A 21,261-nucleotide genomic window follows, 5' to 3' on the forward strand; every position below is an offset into this window, starting at 1 on the left:
ATATTATATTATAACTAATTTTTATAATGATTATTCATACTATATTAATTAGTAAATTTATATTGCGGATAGGCGTAATGCAATAAATTCTAAATAATTGTTTAATTCATCAGAAATTTCGATTACTGCCATATGCTTAAACAGTCGAAGAAAATATAGAGTTTTTCTTTTATAAATTGAGAAGTAAAAGTAAGATAAGTGAAATATACATTGTCATTATTATAGTATACAACTTTGCATCAAGTTTAAAAATGTCATAATTTATTCTATATTCTGTAATTGTTTCTTATATAATTTGTTATTGAATAATAGATAAAGTAAAAAATTATGACTAATATGTTAATGAAACGGTTTGTACATACACATATTTATATATATTGGGTTAGAAGTTTTTTAAAAAGAGAAACAAGTAATTTCGATACCGAAACGATTCTTTTTTTACATATTAATAACGACGATTTGCGTATTTGTCATTATTTTGATTATTTACTATTCCTTTCGCTTTGTAAAGTACAACATATGTAATTTTTATACGATTTATTGAATGTGCTGATATTTTTTCAGATGAATTTATGAATTATTGTGCGTACAAAAATTGTAGAAAAGTTGCAGAATTATTTTATTCTTATTAATTACACATATTAAAATTTTTTTTTTTAATAGAAAATTGCATCAACAGTCTTTGCCATTAAAAAATTAATTTAACCTTTCATTTGAAACAAAACTAAATGTCAATGTTATGTTGTTCGATTTGGAAAAATAAGGAATTGAGTTATTAAATGTGTTAATTAATATATTAAATCTACATAATTTCTCTGCTAATGAAATTTAGTGTATAAATTGTATAAGAATAAGAAATATCATAAAGAAAATATATACTAAATCATTAATTTTTAAGACATATCTAAAAAAAAATTTTGATTATATAAAATGAAATGCTCTACGTATGTACAAATTATCTTTTAAAAATTAGAAAATTGTTATTTATAGCCAGGTAGCAATATTAAATTAAATGACCTAATATTGAAATTATAATTTATAAACAAATACTTTTGAATTTTACACGAAGAATCAATAGACTGCATTATAAAAAACATTCCTTATAGTTACGAAGAATTGTTGAAAGCAATAATAAGCAAACATTGTTACAAATGGCATGTAGAGTAAAATTTATTTTTGATTTCCAGTCAAAAATAAAAATGAAATAAAAATTTTATTTATAGTCTATATTTTATACATGAAATAAGACATTTCAGTAACTCAAAGACAATAACATTTTGACTGATTAAGTAACTATATCAGAATTTCCGTGAAAGAAAAATCTTTTCCATTATAATAATGAAAATAATTGAGATTAAGTTTTTAATCGACCAATATTATATCAAGTTAGTCTTACGAATAAAGTATAAATTTATTTATATCGCTATACCCGAAATATATTCTTAGTATCTTTTATATTTATGAATACATTATAAGCAATTTTTATAATTAATTTCATGAAAATAGATTTTAGGTATACTTGGATAATCAATTACAAATGTACACTAATAAATTATCTTATTGATATATGCAAAATAAAAGTGCTAATGATATAAGCTCCGTTAATAATTTATTACGTAATCTATTTATATCTGAATTTTATAATTCTTCATATTTGTAAATATTCTATTATAATTTTAAATAATGATTATAAAATAATTTTAACTAATTATAATAAAATAAAAATGACTAATTATATTTTTTTGATATAATATACATAGTCTTTTAAATTATTATTTAAGCACCAGTCTTACGTACATATGTGTAATTAATTATGTTTGTATATACTAGATACCATTACGGGAATGTTAATTACATTTTACGTAATTTTGCATAATTCAATTTATAATCTTATAAAAATATGTAAAAGTACATATCTGTAAGAGTACCTATAATCTATTTCATTGCAAAAATTAACAGAAGACAAAATTTATATAGTAGTATTTTCTCATGTTAATTAGAAAAGCTGTTAATTTTAAAAGCAATGTAGCTTAGATGATTAAGCCTAATTAAAATGTCATACAATATCATGATTTTGAAAGAAGTTAAATTACATTTTGATTAAAAATAAAACTTTCAGTCATAGTATTTTTACACGTTTTACATGACTGATGGTATTAACAAATTATAACAAATTTAGACTTTATGTGATTTGATTAAAATTATTTATTTCGAGAAGTTCAAAATAATTACTAGTTTTGTAAAATAGTTTTCTATACATGTAATTACCTTAAATAAAGTATCTTGATAATGATAGATAATCTAAAATTGTGAAAAATCTGTGCATTTATATATTTTAATGGTTGCTGAAACATTGGAATGTATACATGTACGTGCGCAATAAAATTAAATATTACAAGAGAAGTTGACTTTCGAATGAAAACTCGAGCTTTTCTATTTTATTTTATGAGTCTACAGTAGCTTAGTATGAATAAATATGAATAAATAAATGAACAGTAACAATATGTATACATAAAAACTTTACACAATATGAATTATTTTTCTCCTGTCATAGAATTCCAATTTCCGCTTTTCCTAAATATAAGAATATTATTTTATTGTTAATTTAAATGAATTCAATAAAGACAGTTCAAAAGCAATAAGTATTTTTTATTACATTCAATAAATAAATAAATAAATAAATATATATATATATATGTGTGTGTGTATGTGTGTATATGTAATTTATAATTTATCAATATATCAATTTAATTAATATTTGATCCAATTGATTTAATTAAATTTAACAAGCTTAAATATTTTATACAAAATGTGTTTGAAGTAGTTTATTTAACAAAATACGACATTTGGTACATCATAATGTTTGCAGTTATAGCTTTAACATCATTCTACACTTGAATATTTATTCTTTTAAATATTATTAGTATAATTTTGTACTACTGTATTTTTATGTAAATATTTTTATGTAATAATTGGAATCGAAAATATCTAAATACATATTATGATTCACTGGGACATTGTCAAAAATTAAACTTTTTAAAAGCAGTATACAATAATACAATAAATTTTATAAGACAACTCATACACGTATTAACGATAAATTTGTGATATAATTCAATCGATTATTAAATAATGTAGTATGAAATGATAACATCGCGGAATCATATAAATTTTTATATTATATATTTTTCAATATTCTTGAAGTACATATGTGTTTACATAAAAAATGTTTATAAAATTCATTCAGATTACAATTTTCGGTTGTCTAAATGAGGTTGTAGCTGTGCTAATAGGATTTCAAAGTATTTTAAAATTTTTATAAACCAAAGTAAAATCAGGTTTGTTTGTTGTTGTTTTTTTTTTTTTTTGTTTTTGTTTTGAAACGATTGCGTCCTATGATGGCTTTTATTAGTAATCAAACTCACCTGAACAGCAACGAAAAATTTATACTTCTTATCTTCCTCTTTATAATCCAGAACCTTTTGCTAATTTTAATTATATAAATATATTTTGTACACTTATTTGGCACAGTATTATTTATATTATGTTATTATTTTTCTAAAATTAAATCTGATATATCGACAATTTTATGCACAAGACGTTTATACTAATCTACCATTTCAATATTTATTATATATTCTATAAATCATTATTTTACAATTAGATCGTATGTTAATCGTGAATTTTGAAAAATTTTATTATAAACGAATTATTAAGCAATATAAAATAATATTCGTTAATATTACCGGGTTCCAAATATATACAACATACTGCACGATTCATATTTACAAACTATATACATCTTTTAAAATATTTAATGTACTGTAATAACATTAAAACATATTTATTTCAATCGTTATATTGAAATAATAATAATTGAGGTTTAGATTAAGATATTCCTTAAAATCATTATTTTCGTAAATTTTAGTTAACTGTGAGTATATTAATATTACATTGACGTACTCACATGTATAATAGTTCTACTTGCCTACACACATGTTAGAGCGGCGGCATTCGCCAGCTTGTTTCAATTGACTATGAAATTGTTTGGTCGTTGGATTTCTTATTTCGTAGAATGAACAATAGTTGGTTGCAATGAAAATACACGAGTATATTTATTTCTGCTTATGGTCTACCATTCCTGATATTTATAGTAATGTATACAATTCAAAATAATGCAAAAACGTGTTTTGGTGCATCAGGAATAGAATCGTCGTATTCTCGTATTCTCTACCAGTACTCCTTATATTAATTAATTAATTTTATATTTTAAGTTACAAGTAGTTTATTCTGTTATTAAAATTTTAATTTATCCAAAGTAATAATTTTGAAAAATTTAAGAAATGCATTCTTGCTTGTTTGTACATTTGAAGGAATATTTAGTGCGAGTACAAATATTTAAGTGAATTAGAAAAATTAATTCTTTTAGAATCAAACACTTCTAAATACTTCAGAAGATATATTATATGTAATTCATTGAATTTAAAACATACTAATAAATAACAAAAATATTGTCAGTATTTTTATAATGTTTAATAAAATCAAAGTAATAAATTATAATATTATTTCATTGCAATTATGGCTTTATGTTAAATAATATTTTGATGAAGTTTTTAAAATTATTAAAATTTTTAGGGAATGGTTATTTTTATTTAATAATTAATAAAATTATTTTTTACGAATGTTTACTTTATAAAAAATTCGGGAATGTTGTTTATAACAAAATACTTAAGCATGCCGTTTTTTCAATTAAAATTTTTTTTAACGTATACTAAAAAAATATGTACACCGATGATAGAAAAAGATTATATAGATAGAATAAGATTATTTAAGTTACACTTCGTCTAAATAAATATTTATTTATAGAATATCAATAATTAAATTAATTCATGTTTAATATTAAACGAATAGATAAAACTTTATTTGCTACAAGTTAATCTGAGTAAATATTTTCTCGATAATTTATTTATGAATAAGAGCTTATACATTTATACTTCATTAGAGTTATTAAAAAAATACAATAATGGAATCATTTTTAAACAGTTTAAATAGCGAGCATTTTTTATTTTATGCGACGGATTTATAGGTGCAAAAATATTGCAACACGTAGTCAGACTTTTATACTTATAAAGAGAAACGCAACATATCTTAATAAAAAAGGGTAAAGGGATATTTATAAAGTTAGATAGTATTTTTTAGTTTATACAATTGCATATTATGCACGTATTAATTTATGCTGAAAACGAATGTCTATTTGCGCAAATTATTTAAATGAGATTCGATGAGTTCCACCTTATCGGAGGAGCTTCTGCTTGCTATTCATTCTTACTTATTCACTCATTCCGTTTCGCTCATTCTCCACCCCCTCCCCCTCTCTCGCTCTCTGTAACACACGTGCATAGCGTAGTTTTTGTTGGAAGAACAGACTTTGTATGCAAAGATCATTTTTATTTTATTTTCCTCTTTTTCTTTTATACTTACGCATTCTCACTTTATTTCTCTCTCTCTCTCTCTCTCTCTCTCTCTCTCTCTCTCTCTTATCTCTTTATTATGATAACACGCTTCTTTTTTCATACAATGACTACATCATTATAAGAGGTACTGGAAATGTTCACTTTCTAAGATTGTCGCATCTCCATTATTATTAGCTGATTGTTAGATTATTAGCTGATTAGAGGTTGTTCAATTAAAGGAAGCGCGTGTACTCACACAAATGCTTTAGTGTAATGCGCCACACATATTTTGAGATTTTAAACCATCAATTTCATCTGTAATATTTATTAAGATAATAATGAAATGGTATTAGAAATAATGAAATGTTTTGTACATTTATTTAAAGCTTTTCGTTACAGGACGTAAGTATATGACCAATCCGATATTCTAAATGAATTTCATTTTAAGGGCTTTAATTTTAAGGCGGTATTACAGATTTTATCAACTAATAATTGATGTAGATTGAGCTGTCAATCTGAATTTCTAAGAATTATTTTATATTTAATGTAAAAAATAATTGAAAAATATATATTTTATGGAAGATAGATTTATTTGGGTATGAGAGAACACATCTTTGCTTATTTGTATAAAATCTTTAAAAAATAGAAAATGTATTTAAGAAAAAGTTACGAATAACATTTGAATATATATTTTATATATTATTCTTACTGCATTGACTTTATTAGTTACCATCGATTATCATAAAGAAATTACATTAACTAGATACTTTAAAAATGTTTTTCTACACGATAATTTTTAATTAAATGTTCATTAAGAAACAATGATATTAAACATAATTGTTTGTAGTAGCACGATTATTTTTTGTGATCAATTTTTTTTTTTTAATCATTTTAATAAGAAAGAACGATATTAGCATATTGTACGATTATATGAATAGAATTAAAATATTACGTATGTACAAAATGTACAAATATAGAAGATACTATATCAACATACTTCAAAGAAAAAAATAATAAAGTTATTTTAATGTCACTCGTGTAATTCATTCGTCCCTTCGCTTCATTGCTTTTATACTGTCAATTATTTTTGTTTATTAAACTGCTATAAATGTTATTACTTTTATATTTTGTAGCATATATATATATATATATATATATATATATATATATATATATATATATGTAATGTATTTACATTGAGAATATAATACAAGCCATATGCAAACATGTGTTGTAGCTTTTGTTTATTTCACTTGTACCAAACATCGAAATAAGAAAATTTGCTTTCCCAATAATAATTTTGTCATCTTACACCATTTTCTTCAAATCAATAAAATTTATTAAAAAAATAAAAAAAAGATTTTAACATTAAAATGTACGAGGTAGAATTTGATAATTTTATATTTAATTCAGAACTGTAATATTGCATGATAATTAAAAGATAAAAGTTCTCCTTTGTATTGAGAATAACCGGTGAACACCAACTGGTGAATTAATGTATGTCACGTAGACTTTCTGTATTCAATATTTGTCTCGGTTAAGTGCAGGTGCACGTATCGAGATTTTCCTAAGAGAATAAATCACACGATTATGTATGGTATGTGTATGGTATCCATTAGTCGATACTATTAAGTTTATAAAATAATATGCTCATAAATATGTTTCCATACATACTCAATTTCGAGAGATTAAAAATTGATAGATTTGCAGGCGTAATTACATATCGAAGTCCCTGGCTACTTCGATATTCAGTCAAGTTTCTTACACTTGGCTTAATTAATAGCAATGAGATTCTGAAATATTAGAATTTTTAAATACAAATGATACGATGAAAGGAAGACCATTCTCTGGTACTAATACCTTGTCTTTAATTGGATCGAGGTTGATGGAATTGAAATTGACGACGCTAGTACTATTAATACCATACACTTATGCGAAATACTAATATTTGGAAATCCCAGTATTTTTTAATATATAAGTCTTTCATTTTTTTTTTTTTTTTGGAACACGAAACTATTTTTTAATAAACGCAAATGCCCGTTAGAATCCTGAAGACGTATTGTTGTGCGGATAAAACGTAGCCAAATATAAAAATAAAATATCATCAATCTTAATAAAATAATAATATTTTAAAATAATTTTTTATATTTTAAATACCTAGGAAATATTAAATAGATTTTATATCATAATTACACTCAGAAATGAAATTCAATATGTTATTTATATAATTTCAAACACAACATTGATAAGTAAAATATTTATACTAATTTATTTAAAAATTCTGCAATCCTTCAGACATTGGAAGAAGAGGCGTCTTGTATACCAATTATTTCAACTTTGTCAATCGAAAGCTGCTTGATTGAAAGATTAGGTGAGGTAAAGCTAGGGGATCAAATACCATATGAGATAAGCACCTAATCCATTTAAAATTTTATATATACTGATCATGGAGCTATAGATTCGAATTAAGGTGTATTATTATTATTTTTTTTTTGTTTTTGTTTTTACGTGCTTCTACTGGTGCTCATAAGTATTAAGGTTTTGTTATACCTAACTCGTTAAGAATACATTACTGGCTAATCATTGCATTTTTTAAATCGACGAACGCGAAAAAATCTCAGATAATTTATTATTGTAAATTTTAATACAATTATTATTTTAATATAATTATTATGTTTTGCCAGTAATATCGATATCGTCAATTGTAAAATAACAGTAAAAATACTTAAATAAAATAATCTCATGGCATTTGTTCTAATCTTAAAGTATAAATATTTACTAATATTGCACTTAATAATTTCATAACTGTATACATGCACGGTCTACATATCACATACGCGTAAATAAAAAATGCTGAGTAACAATAATTAAAAGGAGCAGCGACAATAGAAGCCTTTGTTATGAAAAAGCGCGATATTGACTTCCATAGTCACCTTCAATAATGAAAAAGAAAGATATTCCTTTTTTCAAACATTGTATTTTCTTTATTTTGTCATAAATACGTCGAAAGTTATTAAAAAAAATTTTTTTTTTTACTAAAGCAAATTTTCCTACTCGCGACAATTTGTTCATAATTTTATTAACCTAAATTCATTACAATATCACATCAAATCGCAGAATTAATGATTTTTAAATATTTTAAAGTTAATTGTGATTATATGAAAACTTCTATAATTTTTAGAGTACAAATAACGAACATTTTGTTCCTTATGATTTGTAAACTTTCCGCTATTTGATGCAACTATTCTTCCTAAAGTCGAGAAATTCAACGATTCGTAGTCTTAATTTTATCAAAGTATATGGAAACGAAGATAGATACATTTTTTTACAATCTAGATGTCAACAAAATTTCGTTTTCCAAGCTTTAGATGGACAATAGATTAGACAGTGGCTTATTAATAAAAACCTTCTGCTTTAACGATTATTTATTTCTAGTATGGCTATCTTGTGTTCAAACCTTTGATTTTTCTTTAGTAAACAAATAAAAGCTGAATAAAAAATTGAGCATGTGCGTCAACAGTCATATCGTGAAATTATTCCGATTCTTTCTTTCTTTCTTTCTTTCTTTCTTTCTTTCTTTCTTGTTATTTCGATGCTATTGAAAGAAATGTTATTTAATTAAAATAAATATTTATCCCAATACTCCTAAATAGATATTTGATTCTAATTAATATCTATTACATTCTAGAAAAGCGTTTTCAAAATAAATAAATATTTTTGGCTGAATAAATATTATTATATTTGAAACAAACTAATTTAGGCTCATTGGAATACATACTTATATAAATTAAATAAATGCTATTTGAATGTAAAAAGTTTGATTGAGCTAACTGCGATACTAGTTTTGACTTCTCTCGAGGTTAGTTGTGCTTTAAGCGATACAATGTGCGCCATTGCACTCATCGTCCACTTGCTTGTTAACCTTCACCGAGGTCTTATTCCAGGAGAAGCTGCGTAAATAGCAGCGACTACTGTAGAAATGGTGTCGTACCGCTGTATCTGGCGCCGAGTCAGTCGTCGTTACGTTGCCGTTCACGAAATTCATCTTGGATCAGCTAGCTGGCATCTCCGAACTTTGGCTTTGCGATAATTGTAACAAATGGCACTCTGATAGCGGAACTTCTCGAGTTCGTGCGCTCTGCTTTTTCTATGAAAAGGTAAGAAATTCTGGATAATAACAATAAATTTAATTCGAAAAATAATTGATATTAAGTATATTACGCTTAATTACGATATATTCGCTGATAAAAGTATCATATATAAATTTAATTCATTCAATTTACTGCATGAATTTAACCAAACTAAATGGTAAATTTAAAAGTACGATATTCATTATGAAAGTACTAATTTGATAATAAAATAATGAATTTATGTCGTATCGAAATTCTGCAGTAGACATTGACAAACAAATCGAATATAATTAATATCAGGTCATAACTGTTTGTACAAAACATTGACTCTTGCCCTACTGTGAAATAATTTTTTATCTCTAAATGTATAAATTTATAAATTTTTTTATATCTGAAAATTTCGTTCCGAGTTATATAATTATATGTATATACGTTATGAAATTTAGTCTAAAATTGTTATTATATAATTATTCTTTTTAAAAAATTGTTGAGAAAATTTTTTTTCTGATAATATATTAAATAAACATGCAAACGTTGAATAAATAATTGAAAATTATTAAATCAAAATATTAACTAATCAAAAATACATTAATTTTTTATTAAATTGAAGTAAATTTCGGCATTTACAGAGAAACAATATAACATATATTTTTTCAAATATCAAAAGATGAAATAACAAGGTGAATGAACGTTTATTAAAATATAGCTATAAAATAGCTTATAAAACATTTCCATAAGTACAGTATAGTAAATATTTTTGAATACTGCAAAGTTATACCTTTCTACGGAAGGGAAAGCAGCCTCTATTTTCATTATTTTGCGGTAGATGATTTATTAGCAGATCCGCGGTTGGTGTATTGTTTGGACCAAGTACATTGAGCTCTTTAAAGCATTCTGTTTCAATCATCTAAAATAATACAAATAATAAATACGGTTAATTAATATAAACAATGCATTCGTTAATAAGTTATAATAGTATAAGATTAATACAAATTACGATTCGTATTTGATATATTCATAAAAATTTAGTTACCCAAAGATACATAAAATTTATAAAACATAAGAGTTATGTAGTTAAATTTAGAGTATTAAATTACTAAAATAACTAAATATAGATAGTTAAAAATCTATAGCAATAACATCAATTTAACATTAATATTATACAAATGCAAAAAGTTTCCTCGTACACAAATACAACATAATACAAAATACTTACTTTTGTAATTTCACAAAATTTGCAAAGTTATGGTATATTTAGATATTTTCCAATTTCAATGTTTGCCATTTTAAATTAAAACGTATAAAACACATCAAAATAAGCTAGTTTTATTTCTTTATCTTGTTTGAAATTTACTTAAGGTAAAAAGAAGCTAACAAGACAAAAGATTCTATTTTTAATTTTCATAATCACTTTTTAATTGCTTTTTATAAAAAGTGGAGAAGTTTATCTTTGTTACAACGTGAGAAAGCTTTTAAAAAGACTTCATCATAATACGAAAGGTCGTATAGTAGTACGTTTTCGTAAATTTGTATCCAACTATTTCAAATACCACTATTTAAAAAAAAAAAAAAAAGAAAAGAAAAAAAGATTCATTTGTATACTTTGACTTCTTACGTATCATTATACTCACTTCGTTTTGCCAAGGAATCGACACGCTTCCTGTATTAAATTTACTGTAAAATGTATCATCCGTTGCGTCTAAATTAACGCCCTTCACAGTAGAAAATTGCTCAATATCCAAGACGTCCTTGGCATACACTGCATGTGGCTATGCAAATGAAAAAAAGAAAAAGAAGAAGAAAGAGATTAATTAAGACCTGGTTATTTTATAATTTTCATTGATTTTGTTATTTATAGTTTAATACAACGCTAAAGATAATAAAAGATTCTTGTATTTTTATATGAAAATCAATGTAAATGATGTTGATACTCGATAAGTTACTTTTATATTATGTTGAAAATGTGTCTATAAAACGTAGTCTACTAAAAGAAAAAAAATATTATTAACAATAAAATTAAAATTTCTAATGAATTTAGAAAAAAAAAAAAATATAAAATCACTAAACGTAAAGAATTAAAATATTATTCTCATTTACAAATATGGGAAATATTGAATTTCTTCTCAAAATTAATTCTTGATTATAACTATTTTCTGCATTTAATGTAACTTTATTTCCTTTACTGATCAAGAAACCATTTGAATATATTTTTTATATTATTTATTTTAAATATCGTTTCATGCAAATTAATTTTACATTACATAAATAATTTTTTTTTAAATAAATAAGAATTTAAATAAAATCTGAAATATATTTAATATTGTTAATACTAAATATTGTTATAATATAAAAAATTAGTATTTTTGATTATACTATTAATTGCAATTACTTTATAATTTCTTAACAAATTCATACGTGCAGTGACTTTTATTTTTTTTTAGATTTTGTTACGTTTATTATATTATTAAAAAATATATATTATTAGTATTTGAAAATTCTTTAAATATATTATATAGACCTATTTACATAATGAAGTATCGTAGAAATCCAAGCTCCTTATTAACAATTCGAAATACTATTTTGTATTTTGCATGAAAGCAAATGAAATTGAGGAGAAAAGTCGCTTATATTCAAAGTACTTACATCAGGGATGAATGGTGGCTCCCACATACCCGCCTCGACTCTTTTCCAATTGAGACATTGGAAAAAGGTATGAAGTTTAATCTCCTTAGCGCCATGCCTGCCACATTTACAGCCAAGTCTGCTTTTAGGGCTCTTCTTTAACAGCATCTGACACAAGCTCTTGGCCTCCTCTGTGAATTTGTGTGAGTATTTTTCCTGATCTTCCTTGACCCTCCTGTCGACCTCGTCTCGCTTCACTTTCTCCTTGCGAGCACGAAAAGGCGCCTGGCCCTCGATCATTTCATAAAGCAGACAGCCGAAACTAAACCAATCGGGTGAGAAAGTATATTTCTCGTTATCAATGACTTCGGGCGCCATGTAGCCAACGGTGCCGACTCGTCCGCGCACCATATCCCCTTCGGTAATTTCAACCGCGAGTCCGAGATCGGAGATCCGCACATGGCCGTGGTCATCAAGGAGAATATTTTCGGGTTTGCAGTCTCGGTAGACGATGCCTTGTAAATGCAGATGCTCCAATCCGCAAACAACCTCCGCTGCGTAAAACCTACGAGACAGGTCCATGCTAAACGATCGGTAGTTTCTCTAAGTCTATACAATATCCTTATGATTAAGCAAATGTTTTGTAACATTTAGAATATCTGACATTTGAAAGTAACGTAGGAATATATAGATTTGCCCTCGACAATAGATTATTGACTCTCTATTAAAATTTTAATCATTGTCATTTTTCGAATATATATTTTTTAAATTCATTTTGATTTTATTTCACCTTATAATGTTCGTAATGAAATTCATACTTTATTACATTACTTTACACAAAATTGCTTATTGCTTAATATACTTTTAAAATTTTTTTACAAAAATCTAGGGGTTTGAATTTTTCTTATATATTTATATTGTTTTTAAGGTATTCATAACTAACGTTGCGTTGAAAGCTTTTTTAGTCTACGTAAGTCTACGTAATCCACTAACCTGGCCCTGTTGATGTCGAATCCTGGCTCCCCACCCATATTATAAATGTGGAATTTGAGATCACCGCCATTCATGATGGTAAGGACGAGACAGAGTGCGTCCTTAGTTTCATAGGCATAAGCCAATGAGACAACGAACTTGGAATTGATCTTCTGAAGGATGTTCTTTTCGATGAGTACCATAGCCTCGCCTTTACGTTTTTTGATTCGCTTCTTTTCGAGCTTTTTACAAGCGTACATTTTGCCGGTTGCGCGTACTTGACAAGCGCACACTTCGCCGAAGCCACCCTTTCCCAATACTCGGTACATGCGAAAGGTTTTATACGTTACGGGCTGCGCTTCCAACCACTTCCATTGCAGATACCTGAATTTCGATCGAAAATGCGTGCTGTACCACTTTCGCGACAATATTACATATAATTGTAAGAAGGAAATTAAAATCTGTCATTTGAATCATACTTAGATAGTATGCTTGCCACGTGCATATTTCAATTCAAGAGTAATGATATATTAACAGGAGAATAGCGATTAGTGGTGTCAATATTTTCATGAAAAGTAAAATCAAATAAAAGCTACTTAACATCATTAAATAACTTATTCTTTTGGAACATTAGTAATCATAATGATATTTAGAATGTTCAACATTCTTATGCATATACATATATTGTCAATTAAATGTAATTTTTAATGAAATTCAGGTAATTAAATAAATATGCACAGTAGATTTTACCATTGAACGTATTTTTAAAACTGTATTTTGCTTTTGTGGAAATTCTAGAATGGAGTACTTCAAAAATTCGTCGATGTGCGCTATTGCATTAATTACAATTATTACAGTTATTGAGCGAAAATTATTATTGAATGAAATTTATGATAAAGTTTGATATGCTGACACATTGAAATTATCTTTTGATAATGACTCGTTCAACTTTTAATTATTATTTTGAATATAATGATATTAGCTTGGCATTAAATAGACTTTGCATAGGTAATACATTGGTTTTATATACAATAAATTTTTCCCTAAAATAATTCTTTTGTTAGTACGTTTCGGGAACATTATTTTCCGGCTTGAGAAGTAACGAATTGAATGGTTTCAAAATTAAAAAGAGGAAGATAAAAGATATTTTTATAATCATAAAAACAATTAAATATTAGCAGGGCTTAAAGATTTAATGTGAATCGTTTCATTGTATACGGTTGACTATTAAAGCCGAGAGTTAATATCGCAAGAATAATCGACGAGCTTACCTGTAAAAATAAAAGGTTGTGAGAAAAGCGACGAAAGGCTCGCCAGCAAGAAAATTCTTAACTGTTTGAGCAATTTCACCGAAGATCTCCTTGCCAGCACTGCCAAGTCTTTCCTCGCATTGAGCGATAAGCGAATCATTGAGTATGTCGACAACCTCGGAGCCTTCGCGCTTCAAGTGTTGTTCAAACAATATCTTCGCCATCTCTGTCCTATTTTCATCCATTTCCACCTCGTATTTTTCGATCGCGTCCAAAAAGAGATTGTAACGGTGATAAGCTGGCTTCTTGTCTTGGCAATACTGCCGAAAAAGCAGTCGGCCGATAGGTTGCTGGTCAACCACATAGCTGTATCGAATATCTACGACGAACACGTACAAATTTTACAGATATTATAACTTTTCATCTACATAAGACTACATGAAGTTTATAATATGTACGTACGTAAGTTGAAATAAATAAGGTAAGGTACTGCAGAATACAATTTTGTATTTTCTATATTTGCATTCCCCCATATTTTATTTTTTTATGTGTACAAATAGAATAAATTTTATTAAAATATTATTATTAATTATTAATTATTAATTATTATTATTATTATTATTATTATTATTATTATTAGTAGTATTAGTATTAGTAGTAGTAGTAGTAGTAGTAGTAGTAGTAGTAGTAGTAGTAGTAGTAGTAGTAGTAGTAGTAGTAGTAGTAGTAGTAGTAGTAGTAGTAGTAGTAGTAGTAGTAGTAGTAGTAGTAGTAGTAGTAGTAGTAGTAGTAGTAGTAGTAGTAGTAGTATTATTAGTATTATGTTTATTATCGTGAAATTTAATTTGTTACAATATCGAACGAGCTTCAAATATACAAACTGATAATTAAATTAAAAGATATTTATATCATTTAATTACAAAACTAGTGACTATCTAATTTATATTACTAATTTAATTAATCTGACGTATTGTACGTTATTCTGCTTTATAAGGTCAAATGAATAATATTACATGCAATTTCTTGGAAAATGACAGCATTGCCAAAGTGCCTGGATAAAATCGTTCATTATTCGAAATCGTAATAAAATCATTTAAGAATTTCCTCGGTTTAGAATTGTCAACCGAGTTGCCATAATATATTGCGCTTCCACCAAAATAGGGCAATAAAACTCTCGATTCCGATGACTTCATAATACCTTATGGAACTAAAAGAGATCCGTTTTATTGTTCAGTATTTCTTGTTCACTGCTAAGTGAAAGATTTTGTGCAATTAGACGTGGAATTGTTGACGTATATGTTTAATATATAATCATCTAGTGAAGCAATTTAATTATAATATTTTGAGATGTTTATTTTCAATGTTATTTATAGAATACTAGATAAAACAGACTTTTAATGCATTTAAAACAATCAAATGGATTAAAAGTATTAAAAACAATTAGCAGTAACAACTACAAATTTGGAAAAATCTTAAGGGCTTTAGCGTGTAGGGGCTTTGAAAATGAATCGATTAATGCCAAGTATTTTTCATGAGTTTTATACCAATCGAGGTACTAATAAACAATTATTACAGTGCGCGTCGGTAAATTTATTGTATTTTAATTAAATATATTTAAAATATCTTGATTTTACTTTCATATTCTATTAGATATTTCAAATTTTCATTACAAAATACTAATTGTAATTTGAAATATTCATAAAATATACATTGTTTGTAATATTATTATTACAACCAGTTGTATTATCTTTATTATATTATCTTTACAATAATCATTGTTTTTCTCTTTCAAAAGCTAATGGAAAACGTTAATAATTGGAAAAATGATCTTGTATTCGATAAATGAACAATTGATGTGTTAATTTTGAGAATTCATTAATTCGGATATTTCAAGATTTTCATTTTTTGTCTCATCATACAATTGCACATTATGCAATTATTTGTAATAACGCGAAATTTTTTCATTGTATAAATTTTTTATATAATTCGCATATAAACGAATAATATTTGCATCTAATTGTTTTATTTTCTGATAACGTTTAATGTACATATTAACAAAACATAATAATTATTGTTTTATATCACTGTTTTATATTGTTTTATAAGGTTGAAGCTGTCTCACATTTGCATATATACAAATAATATTTCGTCAATATTTGAGATCGTCGACTAGCGCATTCTCTTTCGCACACACGCCGATATGCAAACGCGTATACAGTACATCTATTTACGTACTTATTCTCTTGTGTTGAGCATGCAATACAGACCCAATCGTGTTATGATTATTCATTCAATTTACTGAATAAATGAATGAGGGCGTAGTGTCAACTCTTTTAATGTGGGCAACATTTTTTTTCACAGATATATTTTTGAAGACAGAATTTTTTAGACAATTGAAGCACTTACAGTAGCCATTAATAAATGACCGGATTTTTATAGAAATGTTTACTAACGTAGCGTATTATCATTGAGCGGTAACGCGGCCAGCTTACTCCGTAATTGTTGGATATTGCCGGAAGTAGATGCAAACTATCAAAAGAGAAACATAAATCAATACTTTCTTTGTTTCGAAATATATTCTAAAAGTTTCTTAAATTTATTTTCAAAGAAAAGATTTCTTTAAATTTTAAGACTTTCAACTTTCAATATTGCGGAAACTCTTACACTATCGATATAATAACATTTCAAAGAGTATTCGCATTCAAATGATCAAAGTCTACTATTAATAAAAATCTAAAGCTTTGAAGCGGCCACATATCATGAATGAATCAACAAAAGAGCAAATGAACAGCTCAGTACTAAGGATATTCACTCTCGTTTATAAAAGCAATGATTTTTGGATAAATCTATATATCAAATATATCAAATATATTACATTTTTTGAAATTATAAATCTATTATCTATCTATCTATTATCTATTTTGTATTATGATACTGTTTACATTATCATACCTTAATTACGATAATATTATAATCAGTTTATAAACTAAATTCACATTTATTTTACAGGATTGCAAGGACATTTATTTTAAACTATATTTTATGTACACTTCAAGTATAGGGGAAAGGCTGTATCTGCACCAAACTGAAAGTTAAAATTTTATCGAAAATTTTCGGCTTATCGGAAAAGTAAATTATTAAACTATTTTTGTATTGTATGTATTAAACTAAATATGCTACAATAATTATAATCTTTTAATTTGTCTAAATAGTGATATGGATTCCATAATATATAATATTCTTCTTATCGTTATATATCCATATATGATTATATATATATATATATATATATATATATATATATATAGAACTATTTCACAATGCAAATTAGTAAAAATTCACTGTATAAGTAAGATTCATTTGCAACCAAGACTTTATAGTAGACCGAGCAGGAAGTTTATAATTACGATTAATAAGGAAAATTCATGATTTTTAACTCAACAGATTTAAATAATCTTTAAAAATAAAAAAAAAAAAAAATAAATAAATTTTTTATATAATATCGCAACTAATTTAATTATTCAAAAGTTATCGATATTGATATAGCAATCAGAAATAATAATTAACGGAAATAATTAAAAACGAATTATTTTTTTTAATTGGTAATTTTGTCTGACCTAATAATACTATACGTATGCACATAAGTATTCCCCGTTTATCATTATTAATCCTTATCTAATTGGTTCCTTATAAATATCAGTTAGAATTACATACATAGTGGTAATAAAAAATAAAGAATGAAAACATAACTCGATTAGATTAGCGTATCGATTCTTTTTAATTACTAATGAAGATACCAACGGATTAGCAATTTTCAATAAAAATATAAGAAAATTATAGTTTTTCTTTAATAACTATAATATTCAAGTATTACGTCTTTATATACTTAAAATAATGAATAAATAAAATAAATGAAAAATAATTTATAATATGTTAAAAACATTCTTCGAAGATGGAGTCAAATATTTGAATTGCAATGTTCATTTATTGTCATTACTTGCCCCCGTATTACATACATCGAATTAAAAATACTTGCACGATCTATTATTTACGCATCATCTCACTCTTCTCTTCTACGTAAACCTTATGTACATACACACGTAACAGCTAACGCAAACAAGAAAGCACGTGAAACTTGTTATCTTAGTGGGTTAAACAACAATAGCACTACTGCAGTTTCATTTCCTTTATAAGGAAATCAATGGTGGTAGAATTTATATTACCTATAGGACTAAGTAATTGCATATGGACCATCTTGTACGTTAATAAAAATAATCAAAATGCTTTTATAGAAAAATTTCGGAGGTTAAACGTCAATTATTTTGTAGTTTGTTTTATCTTCAAAAAGTAATTAATTTTTTTTTCTCTATTTCTTGGCAACTTTTTGTCTGGAGACGAAAAATAAAAATGATTTATTATGCGTTAAAATTGATTTTGTACAAAAATAATTCTTTAAAAGATTGTATCACACCGTATTTCATTTATTATATTTATGATATATAATTTTAAGCCTTTACTCTTTTATCATTAGTTTATTTGAACAATTTATCTTTGAAAGATTAAAAAAAATTTTTTTTTTCTTAAAAAAAAAAAGACTATTTATTACTTAAAATTTTAATTCTCTTTTTTTCTACCATGAAATTTTCCTTTCCAATAATCAAATACGATTTAGAATATAATGTGCTTAAAATATATTTCCAATTTATTTTGACAATAGAAAATATGTGCACATTACTTTGAATAGATATATATGTTGCCAAAAGTACCAAAAAAAGTATTGAAAAGGTTTTTTCGTAAAAGTTTTCACTAACTTTTATGCAGTAAGAAAAGGTTATACGATTCTGAATATCATGTCAGAACGATAAAAAATTCTCTATATGAAAAAGTTACAAAACTTCGAACTTTTAAATTTATTTGAGACGTGAGTAGTCGAATAGATGCATCAAGATACAAGCGCGAAAACATAATTCATCCTTAGTTTATTCTTCTCTTTTTATTGCTACATGCCAATAAAGATATTATTGAAATGAACATTGCATTTTCATTAATTTAAAGAGGATAATTTTCGCTTCTACAAAAAACCAATCTTAACAACTTTTTATGAAGAAAGCTAAAAGACTACACGGCCTAACTCAGGTAGACATTCAATATGGAAACTTTGATTTTTTTAGTCGATACCTTTTCTTTCTCTAACTGAAAAATCGATATCCACATGCTCTTTTTGAGTCAACTTTATATTATAACCATAAATAGAAATATTATAGCAACCATAAAATCATATGAGTAGTATTAAAGAAGTATTTTAAATTAAATTTAATTATACTTATTTTTACAAATACCAAAATTTAATTTATATCTTTTCAATAAATTCTCCTATGTATTATGGTATATTATAACTAATTTTGTTTGAAGAGAGAGAGAGAGAGAGAGAGAGAGAGAGAGACTAAGACACAATAACCCTTTTCATAATAATGATAATGAATAATCAAAGAGTTTTACTTCTTTAATTTTTTAAAAATAATACTTAATCAAGTATAAAGAAATTCAGTGTTTCCAGACTAAATATATCGTAAATATGACCGTAATGTATTTTATAATTTTCATAATGTAGAAAATGAGCCAAAAAAAAAAATAAATTCTTTGAGGAAATCGTATTCAAATATCTGATGTAATCGTTTTCCTATAATGTGTATAATAAAGTAAATTATGACAACAAGTACATTGTAGAAGATATATACTTAAATATCAGTTAATGAGATTACATTGACTTGAAATTATATATTATGTGGTAAGTATTATATAAATTTGCGGGAATTTTCATATCTATGTGCATAATGTAGAAATATATCATCTAACAAAAAGATTACGAAATTTTCTACGAAGTGTTTGAACAAAGTGAAGAATTTTTAATAACAATCTGTATGAATTATATATGGATTGCGAAATTATTTATATTAGTGTTCATATATCGTTCGATATATGCTAATTACACATAAGTATTTTTAAATATAATAATTGATCAATAATTAAATATACACGTGCAAATATCTATCTGTGGGAACGGCAATATGTATATCAAACCATTTCAATGAATATTATTCCAATAAAAAGTTGAATTTACTGTTCATTTAATTTGATAGAGAAAAAAATAAATGAAAAGATATGGTACACGCGTTTAACAAATCTTTTAAAGTAAAATAAGTAAATAAATTTATTGTGATTTTCGTTTATTTCGAATATTCTGTTTTCACAAATCAACCTAAGAAATTAATACTAATTCCAATAAATGTGATAAAAGTATTCAATTCTAGAATAATATATATATAAAGACATTTATTGTAATGAATGGAGATTTTGCTTAGTAGTGGTTCATCGATGTGGACCTGTCAAAGTAAAGAAGAATAGAAGTTTCATTATTATATGCCATTTAATCACTCTCAAATCGATAAAAAGAATTTTCTTTTTCTAAAGAATATTTAAAAATTCTTTTCTATTAAAAAATGTTTTTACTAAACTAAACTAATCTAATTTATTCAGCAATTTAATAAGTATTAAAAAAATTTCTTCTAAAATGTACGATGAATTAGATTAAATATACAAATATTTATATACGAATACTTATTCTTACTCTTTATTGTTAAGTGTAATATATCTTTTTTACGAAACAAACATTTGCAAATAAAACAAAGAATTTAATTTTTAATTATCAATAGTTTTATCGCCTATTTATATTTCAATATTGAGTTCATACTGAAATACAACACCGAGTAGATACAATAAATTTACAATTTTTGACGTTCTTGATATTAAATTTATGAATATATTTATTTATTG

General features: G+C 25.4%; 1 protein-coding gene across 2 annotated transcripts in view; it reads right to left on the reverse strand.

Annotated features, from left to right (window-relative positions):
- Nucleotides 1-8,571: 8,571 nt before the first annotated feature.
- Nucleotides 8,572-21,261, reverse strand: part of Gprk2 (G protein-coupled receptor kinase 2) — a 30,530-nt gene continuing 17,840 nt past the window's right edge. For both annotated transcript variants that reach the window (XM_011500866.1, XM_011500865.1), the window contains exons 3-8: nucleotides 14,449-14,806; nucleotides 13,199-13,561; nucleotides 12,227-12,770; nucleotides 11,215-11,352; nucleotides 10,362-10,490; nucleotides 8,572-9,600 (exon numbers count right to left, since the gene is read on the reverse strand). In XM_011500866.1, coding sequence (XP_011499168.1) covers nucleotides 9,505-9,600; nucleotides 10,362-10,490; nucleotides 11,215-11,352; nucleotides 12,227-12,770; nucleotides 13,199-13,561; nucleotides 14,449-14,806 — 1,628 coding nt within the window. In that variant the 3' untranslated portion in view covers nucleotides 8,572-9,504. The remainder of the gene's footprint in view (nucleotides 9,601-10,361; nucleotides 10,491-11,214; nucleotides 11,353-12,226; nucleotides 12,771-13,198; nucleotides 13,562-14,448; nucleotides 14,807-21,261) is intronic.

Source organism: Ceratosolen solmsi, unplaced genomic scaffold, assembly GCF_000503995.2.
Source record: "Ceratosolen solmsi marchali unplaced genomic scaffold, CerSol_1.0 scaffold27, whole genome shotgun sequence".
NCBI classification, from domain to species: domain Eukaryota; kingdom Metazoa; phylum Arthropoda; class Insecta; order Hymenoptera; family Agaonidae; genus Ceratosolen; species Ceratosolen solmsi.